Here is a 12,114-nt window from a genome sequence, read left to right as displayed (position 1 = left end):
GATAGGCTCTCCTGAAGGCAGTGCCCACCCTTGCTCACACATCACCCGTTCCACTAAGAGTGTGGCATGCTCCTGAAATCCTACCCTTTGGAAAAGGGGCTGCAACAGGGCAATCGCAGTATCATTAAGGTTGGAAAGAAATTTAAGGCCATCTAGTTCAATCACCAACCCATCACCACCATGCCCACTAAGTCATGTTCCTCAGTGCTACATCTACATGTTTCTTGAACATCTCTAGGGATGGTTACCCCACCTCCTCCATGGGCAGCCTATGCCAATAACTGACCACTCTTCCTGAGAAGAGATTTTTTTCCAAATACCCAACCTGAACCTCCTCTGGTGCAACTTAAGGTCATTCTGTCTTGTCCTATTACTGTTAACAGGGAGAAGAGGCTGACCCTCACCTTTCTGCAACCTTCCTTCAGGTCACTGTAGAGAGCAATAATGTCTCTCCTGAGCCTCCTCTTTTCCAGACCAAACAATCCCAGTTCCCTCAACTGCTTCTCACAGAATCACAGAATGGCCAGGGTTGGAAGGGACCTCAAGGATCATGAATCTCCAACCGCCCCCCGCCACATGCAGGGCCACCAACCTGCCCATTTAATATTAGACCAGGCTGCCCATGGCCACATCCAATCAACATCCTCATCAGACTTGTGCTCCGGACCCTTCATAGCTTTACTGCCCTTCTCTAGACACACTCCAGGGCCTTGATGTCTTTCTTGTAGTGAGGGACCAAACACTGAACATAGCACTCAAGGTGCAGCCTCACCAGTGCCAAGTACAGAGGGAACTGTGCCAAGGGACAGGACCACCACTTCAAGGACCAGCGCTCATGCTGAGAGCCCTCATGCAGTGAGCCTCCACCTCACAGGGAGGGGCGTCCCAGCAGCTTGGGGGGGTATTTTTAAGCATTAAGATGAGTTTTCCTTCTGTTTTGCCAGGCTGACGGCACAGTGGAGCGTGGAGGATGAGGAGGAAGCAGCACGAGAGAGGCGGCGGCGGGAGCGCGAGAAACAGCTGAGGTCCCAGGCAGAGGAGGGCTTCAATGGCACTGGCTCCTGCATGGAGAGTGCAGGTTCAGCACAGGAAAACCAGTAAGAAGTACCCATGTGTATACACCTTACAGCAAAATTTAACTGAGCACCACTGTGCCTGCTTTGGCCTCATGTTTACCCTGGAATTTGGGTGTCCCTGGGAAGGACACTCCTGTTCCTCCAGCCGTCCCCTGGTTTCTCTGCAGCTGCTGACAGCCACCTGGGCTTGCTCACACAGCCGAGGTCAGCCTGCCATTAATCTTCCCATAGCTTTGCTCTCTCTCATGTAAACACGGCCCCCTCCTTCCCTCGGAGCTTCCTGCGCCAGGACACATCCCATCCACATTGCTGCTCTCATCCCTTCCCCCATTCAAACAACAAAGGAAAGAACCAACAAAGTGGTGGATTTGCAAACCTGAGCTCTGCAGGGTCCTGAATGCAGACCAGGCTGCAGGATGGATGCCCCCAGTGCAGTCCCACCCAGGCCCCACAGCCAACATCCCGATGTCCATCAGGACCAACATCCCATCCTTGGAAAACCCCTTCCTCACTGATGTCCCTTCCTGTCCATACCAAAGTTAATTCAGCTGGGGGATCCCTAAGCTACTCTTACACAAGCAGTGGGAAATAACCCAGTTCTGAATCAGCATATCATCACTGCTCAGGAGCTTGAGGATGGCAAGCTTCCCCATCACTAGAGCCCTATACTTCAAGTCATCGGGGTTAGAGGATGCTGAGCATCTCTTGGCACCTCTTAAGAGTCCAGAAAGGCAAAGAAAAGGTCATGTTTATTGTGTATTTCAATACCTGAATTTTAAACTAACCCATGAGTCCCATCTGCTAATCCCCATTCCCTGGAGATGTGACCATGCCATGTCCCATAACCATGAAATCACCTCTTCCAGCTGATGCTTGCAATGTGGGTGCTCATCAAGGAGCCCATCCTGGTGGTGATTCTCCCTGTGAATGTGAGGAAAAAACAACAATTCCCATGCATGACCAGGCTGCATCTGATGCTGGCAGCTGCGGGAGCCAGGAGGGCTTCTGCTCCCTCCATCCATACATCTGCAAGCTGGGAGGGATGTCATCACTTCTTAGGAATGCACTCCCAGGATTAGAGGGCAGAGGGCTGCAGAATGGACGTATTTCCTCCTTTAGAGAGGAGGAAGATGGTTTTTCCCTTCTATCCATTCTCCCAAGGCTGGGAGCAAAGCAACTTTTGGTGTTTCTGGAGTTCCCCAACCAATTGGAGCCAATAGGAGCTGGCTGAGCATGCCCGGAGCTTGAGCTGCAGGGGCTGGGGAGGGTGCAAGATTGAACAAATCTGGGCTCTGCCCACCTCTGAATCATCAGCATGAAGCCAAGTGAAGAAGAATCATGTCAGTGCTTGAGATTACAGTGCGGTGAGCACTTCATTGCAAAGCTATTCCTGCCACTCATTCTCACCTTCTCAACTCTGTCTGCTCTCAGATGAGGCTGGACCAGCACTGTTTCATAGACCAGGAGCAAGAGTCCTCAGAGCTCTATGGGAACCTGAGGAACAAGCCTAGGACTTGAGTCTGTGTTGCAATCACTGGGTCTTCTTGCCTTCCTAATTCAGAACTCTTTTGTTTGAGGTTGCATACAAGTGCAGGATAAGTGGGAACCAAGTCGGAAACACTTTTAGTCTAAACAAGTTGCAGTACAGAATAAAACCATGGGACTCCTTCATTTTGATGTGCTGCTTTTCTCACCCGCTTGTGGTCTCAGAGACCAGGCAGGCAGTGGGGTGACACTGAGCTGATCAGGCCTTTTACACCATTCTCGTCCCAATTTTCCTCTTTGTTGTGTTTCAGCTATGATTTTAAGCCCTCTGGGACCTCAGAACTGGAAGAGGACGAGGGGTTCAGCGACTGGTCCCAAAAGCTGGAGCAGCGCAAGCAGAGGTGGGTAAAGCAGAGAGCTGAGCCACCCAGCACCCCAATGAGAGGTGGCTGAGCCCAGGTTATGCCTTGAGAGCTAAGGGCAGGGTCTGGAGCAAAGGTTGGAATGGGGGTGGATGGCCTCTGCCTGCAATTTGAGCTGCTGGGGAGGAATGGACGTAGGCTTTGGGGTGTTTGGCTTCAGCTCGGTGCTCTGAGCAATGGCAGCTGGCCAGGACACCGGGGTTTGGAGGAGTGACAACAGCGGATTTAAGCCACCTGAGCTGCTGCATGGGCCAAATCAGCCCCTAACATAATCCAGGCAGCTGAAAAAAAAAAGCTGTTCTACGTTATTGCTGCTTCCTGGCTCATGTCAGCATCGTGGGTGTTATGGCCCCAGCCCACCTTGTGCTCAGCAGCTCTTTCAGCAGTAGAAAACAGTGCTGAGGGGTGTCTGTGTCCCTGACCAGGCTGAGGACTGGGTCCATCTTCCTCTCTCTCCTCTCCCTGAGATGAATGAAACTCTTGCCCCATCTCCTGCTTTGGACAACACATATCTGCACATGAACTCTGTGACTCAGTTCTCCCAGCAACCCAATTTTATAGGGAGCTTTGTTCTGCAATGACACAACCCCTTCTTTACACAAGGGATTGAGAAAAATGCATAAGATTAATATTTACTTCTGAGCAAGTAAATAGATCTTGCCTCTTCCTTGATGCAATCACTGCAAGCTGTACCTTCCCAGCCTCAGCCCCAGGAGGGCTGCTGGAGCAGCTCACGGCAGTGCTGATTATCACAGCTGTGGGAGCAATTAGCAATCAGCCCCAGCTGCTTTTCTGCAGCCCCCTCCTTCTTTCCCTCCCTCCTTGCAAAGAGCTCAGGCCCAGGGAGAGGCTGCTGTTCTTGTCTGGAGGGGCTGAGATCCTCTAAGTTTCTTGGAAGTGTGGTTTTGCAAAAGGTAGGCTCCCCAGTTGGTGGTTGTGCTTTTTAAAGTCTGTTCAGTAGCTTTACCCTTCCTCCTGGCTCACTGAGGACAAGCTTGGAGCGCAAGTGCAGATAGGAGGTATCTGATAAGAAACGTCTCATGAAGGGACAAGTGGTGCTGTAGGCAGGGTTTCCCAAATTCATTTTCCTCTTAAACGAGTATGAGTGCCAAAGGCAACCTAAAGGCTGCATCACTTCTACTGGCTTAGGTCTTTATTGTGAGCTTTCTCTTTAGCTGGAGGCATTGCTGGCTGAGGCATCCCAGTTAGAAGAAAAAAAGTCACCTGGACCATGAGCCCTTTAGAGTTTGTTCTTTGGTGATGACTGCTGTGGGAGGATGATTAGTAGCAAGCTCAGTGAGCCAGTGTATGCATAGATCTCTTTTCCAATGTGGTCAGTGAGGAGGTCTGGAAGGTGGCTGTCCTGTGAGCTGCCTTCCCTGCTGCAGAGGGGTGGGTGGAAAAGCATAGCCTGAACTTTCCTTCATGTTTGGTGCTGGCTGCTGAGGCAGGAGCAGTGAGTCAGCCCTCTGCTCTGTTAACCAGCTCTTGCCTCGCTGCTGCAACACAGGCAATTTTCTAAGAACTAAACAGAAGGAGAAAACTACTCTCCATCTGAGACCGTAAGATGGTAATAACATCCTGGGGTGTATCTCTGAGCCATTGAGGACTCTGGGTTAAGTGCTCTCACTGACTGTTCCCAAAGGCATGAGCTGCTCTGTTTTTGCAAAGCTGATTTCTTGAGTGTGTGCAGGTGAGTTTTCTCTCTACTTCCTCTGGGGCATGTAGGAACTTTCTTGTGAAAGCTCCTCTCTGTTTTTTCTGTTAAGATCTGGTTGCTCTGGGACTGATTTGGTAAAGCAGAGCTGTCATTCATTCAAGTGGCAATACTGAGGTTTGGAGAAAGATGTAGTTACACGTAATACACAAATAGATACCTAACTGTATTCAGTTTTGGGCCCTTCATTACAAGAAAGTCATCAAGGCCATGGAGGGTATCTAGAGAAGGGCAATAAAGCTGTGACTGGTCTGGAGCACAGCTCTGATGAGGAACAGCTGAGGGAAATGGGACCTGATCACTCTCTACAACAACCTGAAGAGGAGGCTGTTGAAAGGTTGGGGTTGGCCTCTTCCCCCAGTTAACAGTGGTAGGATGAAAGGGAATGATCTTAAGTTGTGTCAGAAGAAGTTCAGGTTGGGTGTTAGGAATAATCGCTTCTCAGAAAGAGTGGTCATGCCCTGGAGTTGGCTGCCCAGGGGGGTGGTGGAATCACCATCTCTGGGGTTGTTTGAGATGTGGCATTGAGGGATGTGGTCAGTGGGGATGGGTTGGGGCTGGTTTAGATGATTTTATTGGTCTTTTCTGACCTTAATGATACTGCACATCATCTGGGAAGACACCAATGGTGTATCTAGGCTCATAACAAAATGTTTTGGTTCTCTGACCTCTCTCCCCCACCTCTAGATCTCCACAACAGTCATATGAAGAAGAGGACAGCAGTGTGAGGGAAGCAGAGGTCAAACTGGAGCAGATTCAGCTGGAACGGGAGGGCCTGGAGGAGGTCCAGGAGGAGAATGTGGTTGTTAGGGAGGAAGAGAGGCTGTGCCAGGAGGAAGAACATGTCCCAGAGCAGCACGAGGAGGAGGAAGAAAGAGTCAAGCAGGAGGTGAGATCAGGAGGAGCTGGGCTGTTCACATTTTCAACTGGGCTGCATACAGAATCACAGAACGGTTGATATGGGAGGGTACCTCTAGCCCAACTCCTGTTTGAGCAGTGTGCCTAGGACTGTGTCCTGGTGGCTTTTGGAGGACTCCCAAGAGGACCCCATGGCCTCTGGGCAGCATGTGCCAGTGCTCGTTTCCTGCTGCTGAGTGTTGAGTCCATGCGGATGTACTGCCATGACATAACATGGGGATGGTGCTTCTTGTGTTTAAGTACCTTCCTGGGCTCGCTGATGCAACCTCTTCCCTCTTGTGAGAGTGTGTGTCTGCTCTCAGAGCTTGGACTATGTTAGTCATACCCATGCAGTGCTCAGATGGATAGTGCTACTGTTTCTCCTGCGGTTTTGTCAATGATGAGTAGATCTTCTATTTTAAAGGAGCACTCAAATCTGAATTTAAAGCTTATTTAGGCCAATGTTACACCTCTGACTTGACTTGCATTGCTTTAAAAATCGGTTTTGTTGAATCCCAAGTACTGTGACCAGTCTCACTTCCTGGCTTGTGTTCTGCACTCAGGAGAAGAAGAGAAGGAGAAATGAAGAAGAAGAAACCCCAGAAAAACGCCCGAGGGCCCCAAGCCCCACCGGCCTGGATGAGGAGGAGCTGTGCACAGACCACACTGCAGTGTGCTCCACCAAGGTTTGTGGCAAGGAAGGTGACCCTAAGCTTATGGTAACATGGGTTTTCTCTATCTCAGCATAAAACGAAGTATCGTTTACCCTTCTTTTTAAAGTGAGGCTCCTCTATCTCTGAAATATTTGCCCTTCTCTAATTCCATCTCTGTGAATAGATGCTCTTGTAAAGCCTCCACTCTGAATACCACTTGCATTGCTCCATGTGACTTCAGTTGCGCTTTGCTCAAATCCTTCGATCAGCGCGTGTGCTTTTGCATAAAATAGACACACCTAAGTGGTTTGTTTGTGTAGCAATTGTCTTTTGTCTCGGTAAGCCCTGGGCTCCTTGATAATTGCATAGAGGGAAATCATGAGGACTCTGGGTAATTTGTACCTTATTAATCTGCTGCTGATGTTATCATTTTTTTCCATTCAGATCTATGCTGCTTGTTTCTTAGTCAATATTTCCTGTGCAGGGAGGATTGTATAAGCACTTCCTCTCGCAACAGTAAATAGAAATTAAGTGGAAGATGTCTATGTCAGCCAGGATCTTGTTGTTTATGGAGAAGACCTTTAAAATCAAATAAAAAGAGGGAAGAAAGGGTGGTTCTGGATGCAGACCCAGTGCTAATGTCACTGGGGGTGAGACCAAAGTGGTTCCAAAGAGTGGGGAAATAAACACTCCTAGCACTTTTTATGCACTGAAATTCTTGTTGTTGCTACTCCAAAGCTTTCTGACCTGAGATAACTGCTGTTGCTAGGATTAGCCCAGGGAAAAGTTCAGAAATCCAATTGCTGTGGCTTTGTTTGTTTATTTGTTTTCATATAATGGTGATGCCAGAGGTCACCCATATGCAAAGCTGAAAGCTAAGCCATTCAGGAAAAATGAGCTTGGGATCTTTCCAAGGGATGGAAGGAGCAGAGGGAAAGCCTTGTACCAGTCCCATTTTGTCCTGGGCTTTTGTGAGCTGAGTTCTGGCGTTGGCTGAGTGAACTTGCGTGAGTTCTTCTGGCTTTCAGAGTGTGCTTTGAAACAGAAAAACACAACTCTTGCTGCAAGAGTGGGCAGCCCAATCTCTGGAGTCCTGGCTTGGAGGCAAGCACCAACTCCTCCAATTCTGAGCTGACAACTTAACTGCAAGAAACTTTCAACTGATGGGATCTGTCTCACTGTTATGCTTAGTGTGTCTCTATTAGCAAGGACTGTGCTATTAATTGATGATGGTGCTGTTCTTCAGTGGACCATGAAATCTTGGCACAACCATTAAGCATCCTTCCTATGACAGTGTTTTGTCCTCTACTTAGTTAAAATTTAGCACTCTGAAATTTAGCATTCTGAAAGCACCCTAAAGTGAGCACTTAGCACCGCTATTTATCTGCAACTGGGAAGGTGATGCTTCCCATGCTACAGGCAGTGGTATACAGAGGAGGATCCTTGTCACTTGGTTGCTGCAACTTGTCTTTGTAGGAGCTACCTTTTGATTTGAAAGTGTTAATATCTCTGTTTTCTTGCTTTCTGAGGCTCAAAGGAAAAAAAAAAAAAGCTGAGAGGTTTAGCAATGCTTCAGCCTCCTCCTTTATTCAGTGCCAGTGATTGACACTGCTTGCCTTCCTGCCTTGGTCAAAGAGTTATTGCACAGTAGATTCTTCTGCAAAGCTCTCTTCCCTGAAGACTTGACCTGAAGAGCTGCTTTGGAGGTGGCTCAACGTGCTAAATAGCCTGCCTGTGTGGCTATGGATAAGCCAGCATAACTCATGGCTGTGCTGCTCTTATGCTTGGCTTCATTGCTGCAGCAGTTGTTGGCAGTGCTTCTAGTTTCCCTCCATCTTTTTGTGCTTTTCACTTTCTCTCTTGTTTGGCAAGAAAACTAAGTGTCTGAGAAAGATATGTAGTCCATGAGTAGGGTTGTCTCAACTATCAGTCAAGCTGTGTGCTGCTGCTTTGTACCCAAAATTGATTGGTCTGCTACTGTGTTCAGGTTCTTCTGGTTGGGGTTCTTCAGGCCTGCCTTGGGAAAGAGAAGGAAATAGGATCCTCACTGTTTCTCTGAGCACTATGTAAATACAAAACAGAGGCATTTGAGCCCTGCTTCTGTTTGAGGGAGGGATGGGAAGGAATGGCTGCAGTACGATCAGCCAAGGTGACCTATATCATCCATATGAGGCCCACAGAGATAAGTAATATCTGTGTCTTTTCTCTTCCACTTCAGATCACAGACAGAACTGAGTCTCTGAACCGCTCAATAAAGAAAAGGTATCTCCAGGGTTGCTGTGGGATCAGTGTGAAGGGGGCCCCTTGCTTCAAGCTCTTGAAGCTCTCCCATCTGCCCGAAGCTTCAGGATATTGCCTTATCCTTTTTTCTCTTGTCTCCAGTAACAGCATAAAGAAGTCCCAGCCTCCCCTGCCTGTGTCAAAGATAGATGACAGACTGGAGCAATACACGCAAGCCATTGAGGTGAGCTGCTGTGCTATCTGTCCCCATGCTCTGTTGAGCTCCATTTGCAGGGTGTTGCTCTCCTACCACGGCTCTTAGTCTCACTATCCAGGATTGTGACAATAGAACCATATCCCCTTGGATGGGAGCAGCTGTTTTCCCTGTCTCTGCCTCCCTCAAGAGCATAAAGGTTCATTTTGTGAATGGCCCTGACCTTTTTCCTCATGTCTCCTGCCTATTGGGTGGGAATCAAATCAGCAAGACCTTTTAGGTCTCCTTTTGCAACTCCTTATTCCTGGGCAACGCCAACTGGGGGAGGGGGGAAACAACACATGGTTAGGGCTGTTAAGTTCACTGATGATTGTTTTCCATCTCTACTCTAGACATCCACAAAGGCACCAAAGCCTGTCCGACAGCCCTCTCTTGACCTTCCCACCACCAGCATGATGGTAGCCAGCACAAAAAGCCTATGGGAGACTGGAGAGGTTGCTGCCCAATCTGCAGTGAAGACCCCAGCCTGCAAGGTGAGGTGCTGGCAGGATGTGCACTGCTTTATACAGGGCAAAAATCTCAGCTAGTGTCCTGAATCATTTCTCAGTAGTGCAGCTAGGAAAGCTTCCTGGATGCTAATTGAGGCTCAGCTTTGAAGTGGGAGTAAATGGAAACTGTACATCTATTCTGCAGAATTTAAGAATGAACTCCTTTTTTAGTGCGAAGTTGGGTCTATCACCAAGGTGATAAATCTTGTAAATTTGGAAATTGCTGAAGATATTATGTGCTGCTCGTAATAACTTTTGTTTTTTGGTTGCTGTAAGCACGTGTGGTTCTGTAATGCATGGGTTGTAAATCTGCATTTATGAGAGTAAAATTCCTTCTGAGTAAAAATGCCTTGATGTTAACATGTCTCAAATAATTAACAAACTTAAGAAAATAAACACGTTGGTTCTCTGATCCAGGCTCTTGTTGAAGAGACTAAGAGAAGAAAACACAGGATATATTGCTATCAGGAAGAAGTTTTCAAAGTCTTGAGTTTTAGCTGCAGCTGCTGTAGGTCAGACAGTGTAATACTTCAAATATAAAAGGAGGTCAGATGTGTGGTGTTCAATGAAGTCATGTCCAGCAGCACTGATGGTGAAGGGTAATGAGAACTTTGTATATCTTTCTCAGGATATCGTGGCTGGAGACATTGTGAATATAAGAAGCCTTTGGGAACAGAAAGGTGGTCCCAAACCTGAGACCAATATCAAAGTAAGTTAATATCTGTGTGAGGGCAGAAGTCCTTTTCTTTTTCACAACACAATAAGGGCTCTGACCTGGGTTGAAAGCATTGAGGAGGCAGTGATGTAGCAGAAAGGCAAGGGCTGCCTGTATCTATCAATGCAATTGCACGTAGAAGATTTGGAAAAGCTCTTATAGCTCCAATCCTAGTGAAATTGGGGGCAAGAATCCTATTATAACAAGTAATACCAACAGGTCTCTTCAATGCCTCATTGTTCTCAGACAATGAGTTGGTAGCCCTGGCCTTCTAGGTCAAAGTTGAACTGCAAACACAAGTTACTTTGCTCTCATTATACTTGATCCTGAGAGTAAAGAAAAACATCCACAGTGAGGCATAAGATAGTATCAACAGTTTTAGATGGATCTGGGGTCTTGTGCCTACTGGTATGCTTGTGGGAATGGCAGTTAAAATGAAGTAAGCAGCTGCTGCTCAAGTTGTCCAGGCTGAGAGAAGATCAAAGCATTTTACCTGTTCTTGGATCTGCACTGCTGCCAGGATGCAGTCAATGCAATTGGCTTCTGCCATGTGTGAAACCAACTCTGCAGAGCCCAGCTGCCTCCAAGCCCTTTGGGATTACAGGCAATTATTGCATTTTCCTCTGGCTTCAATTATTTGGTATTGACTACTTGGAGAAAATTGCAGACTGGTTATTTCTTTCTCTCCTGTTCAGTCCACTCCTTCTGGCAAGAAGTACAAGTTTGTTGCGATGGGCCATGGCCAGTACAAGAAGGTATTGATAGATGATGCTGCAGAGCAGTAGCATGCCTGGAGAACCCATTAACCAGGTAGGTAGGTTATGACCTTGCAACAAACTCCTTGTGCTGCTTTGGCGGGATGTTGGGGATATTTCTGCCAGCTAAAATTGGGGCAACTTGGAAGGTAAGGTACAATAACAGCTGGAGCCTTGCTTCTGGGCTATTGCCTGGCTTGGGGCTGGGAGGAACACAGTGGGGTGTTGGTTTGTTTTCTCATTTCTGATACTTCTAGGTTGTTGGATACCTACATTAGTTTAATTTGCAGGACAAGCTGTTTATATTTGCTGGTTCAAAGGAACAGTCTCTCTGCTGTTTTCATATGGTTTTATCTTGCAAAGAGAAGCTCGTAACTGGAAGTCACTCTGGCTGAGCGTGAGGGCTGATTTAATCCTGAAATTTAAATGCTTTGGGGGTTTAATTCCCTGATATACTGAATTAATTAAGGGGAAAAAAAAATTGTAACTATTTCAGTGACCTCTTGGAACCAGTCCACAGAAGGGTTGTGGTGGGGAGGATGGGAGCATCTGCTCTGATGGGTGGATCAACAGAATAGAAAGGGCCGTCCTTGGATGTGTGGCAATAGGGAGAGGCAATGCTGGGTCTGTGGCTTCTTAAAATGGCCTTTGGAGATCATGGTCATATCGTGTTTGTGTTAATAGATATCTTGGTGTTATCTGGAGTGATTGAAATATAGGGTTGTGGCAGTAAGGAGAAATGGAATAGAGGGAGGAAATAGCTAGCTGGATTCAACTGGGCAGCATCTGGCACTGAGCAGAGGGGATGTTGTTCGGGTGAAAACAAGCTCATTCTTTCTTTCTAATATAAAAAAAGTTTTATTTCATAGCCAAGCTTATAAATAGCTCAGTCTGCTACAAAACACCTTTGTTTCTGAGTTCTTCTGGGCATTGAGCTACTTCTTTTTTTTTCCCCTTGTTCAAGGAGCTGAGCTCTGAGTGTTTGCTTTGTATTTTTTTTTCTGTGGTGCCTGCTTAGGAGAGGTCTCCTGAATGCTGCCTTGAGGTGAGCAGCAGTACAAACCCAAGCTTGAATGCAGCTACCTTTTTAGACATAAGGAAGAAGGAGCCAACAGGACTTGCATCTTCAACTTCTCTGCCTCTGGCTTCCAGAAGTCTGCTTTAAGGACAAGTTTAGCTGTCTATTTCTCTTGCTGAGAGGCTCCTGCTCCCCACTTCCTCTCCCTCATGATGATGTCCTTCCCCTTTCTTTACTGTACCGTCCGTTTGTGCTTGCTTTTCTGCTCCCAAACCCTCTGGCTCGCACCCACATCCCCCACTCAGCACCACCTCATCAACTTACACATACGTACAACTTTTTCTCTCCTCTCCCACCCTTAGCTGCAGCTCCTCTGGGCAGGCTGCAGACCAAG

General features: G+C 47.4%; 1 protein-coding gene across 2 annotated transcripts in view; it reads left to right on the top strand.

The window, feature by feature from the left end:
• Positions 1-12,114, top strand: part of LSP1 (lymphocyte specific protein 1) — a 39,031-nt gene that overhangs the window by 18,848 nt on the left and 8,069 nt on the right. For both annotated transcript variants that reach the window (XM_048948886.1, XM_048948887.1), the window contains exons 2-10: positions 945-1,097; positions 2,873-2,962; positions 5,388-5,589; positions 6,161-6,283; positions 8,469-8,512; positions 8,633-8,714; positions 9,077-9,217; positions 9,861-9,941; positions 10,643-10,757. In XM_048948886.1, coding sequence (XP_048804843.1) covers positions 945-1,097; positions 2,873-2,962; positions 5,388-5,589; positions 6,161-6,283; positions 8,469-8,512; positions 8,633-8,714; positions 9,077-9,217; positions 9,861-9,941; positions 10,643-10,732 — 1,006 coding nt within the window. In that variant the 3' untranslated portion in view covers positions 10,733-10,757. The remainder of the gene's footprint in view (positions 1-944; positions 1,098-2,872; positions 2,963-5,387; positions 5,590-6,160; positions 6,284-8,468; positions 8,513-8,632; positions 8,715-9,076; positions 9,218-9,860; positions 9,942-10,642; positions 10,758-12,114) is intronic.

This window comes from Lagopus muta, chromosome 6 (assembly GCF_023343835.1).
Source record: "Lagopus muta isolate bLagMut1 chromosome 6, bLagMut1 primary, whole genome shotgun sequence".
NCBI lineage: Eukaryota > Metazoa > Chordata > Aves > Galliformes > Phasianidae > Lagopus > Lagopus muta.
The sequence above is the reverse complement of the archived record's forward strand: the minus strand, read 5'-3'. Positions and strand labels throughout refer to the sequence as shown.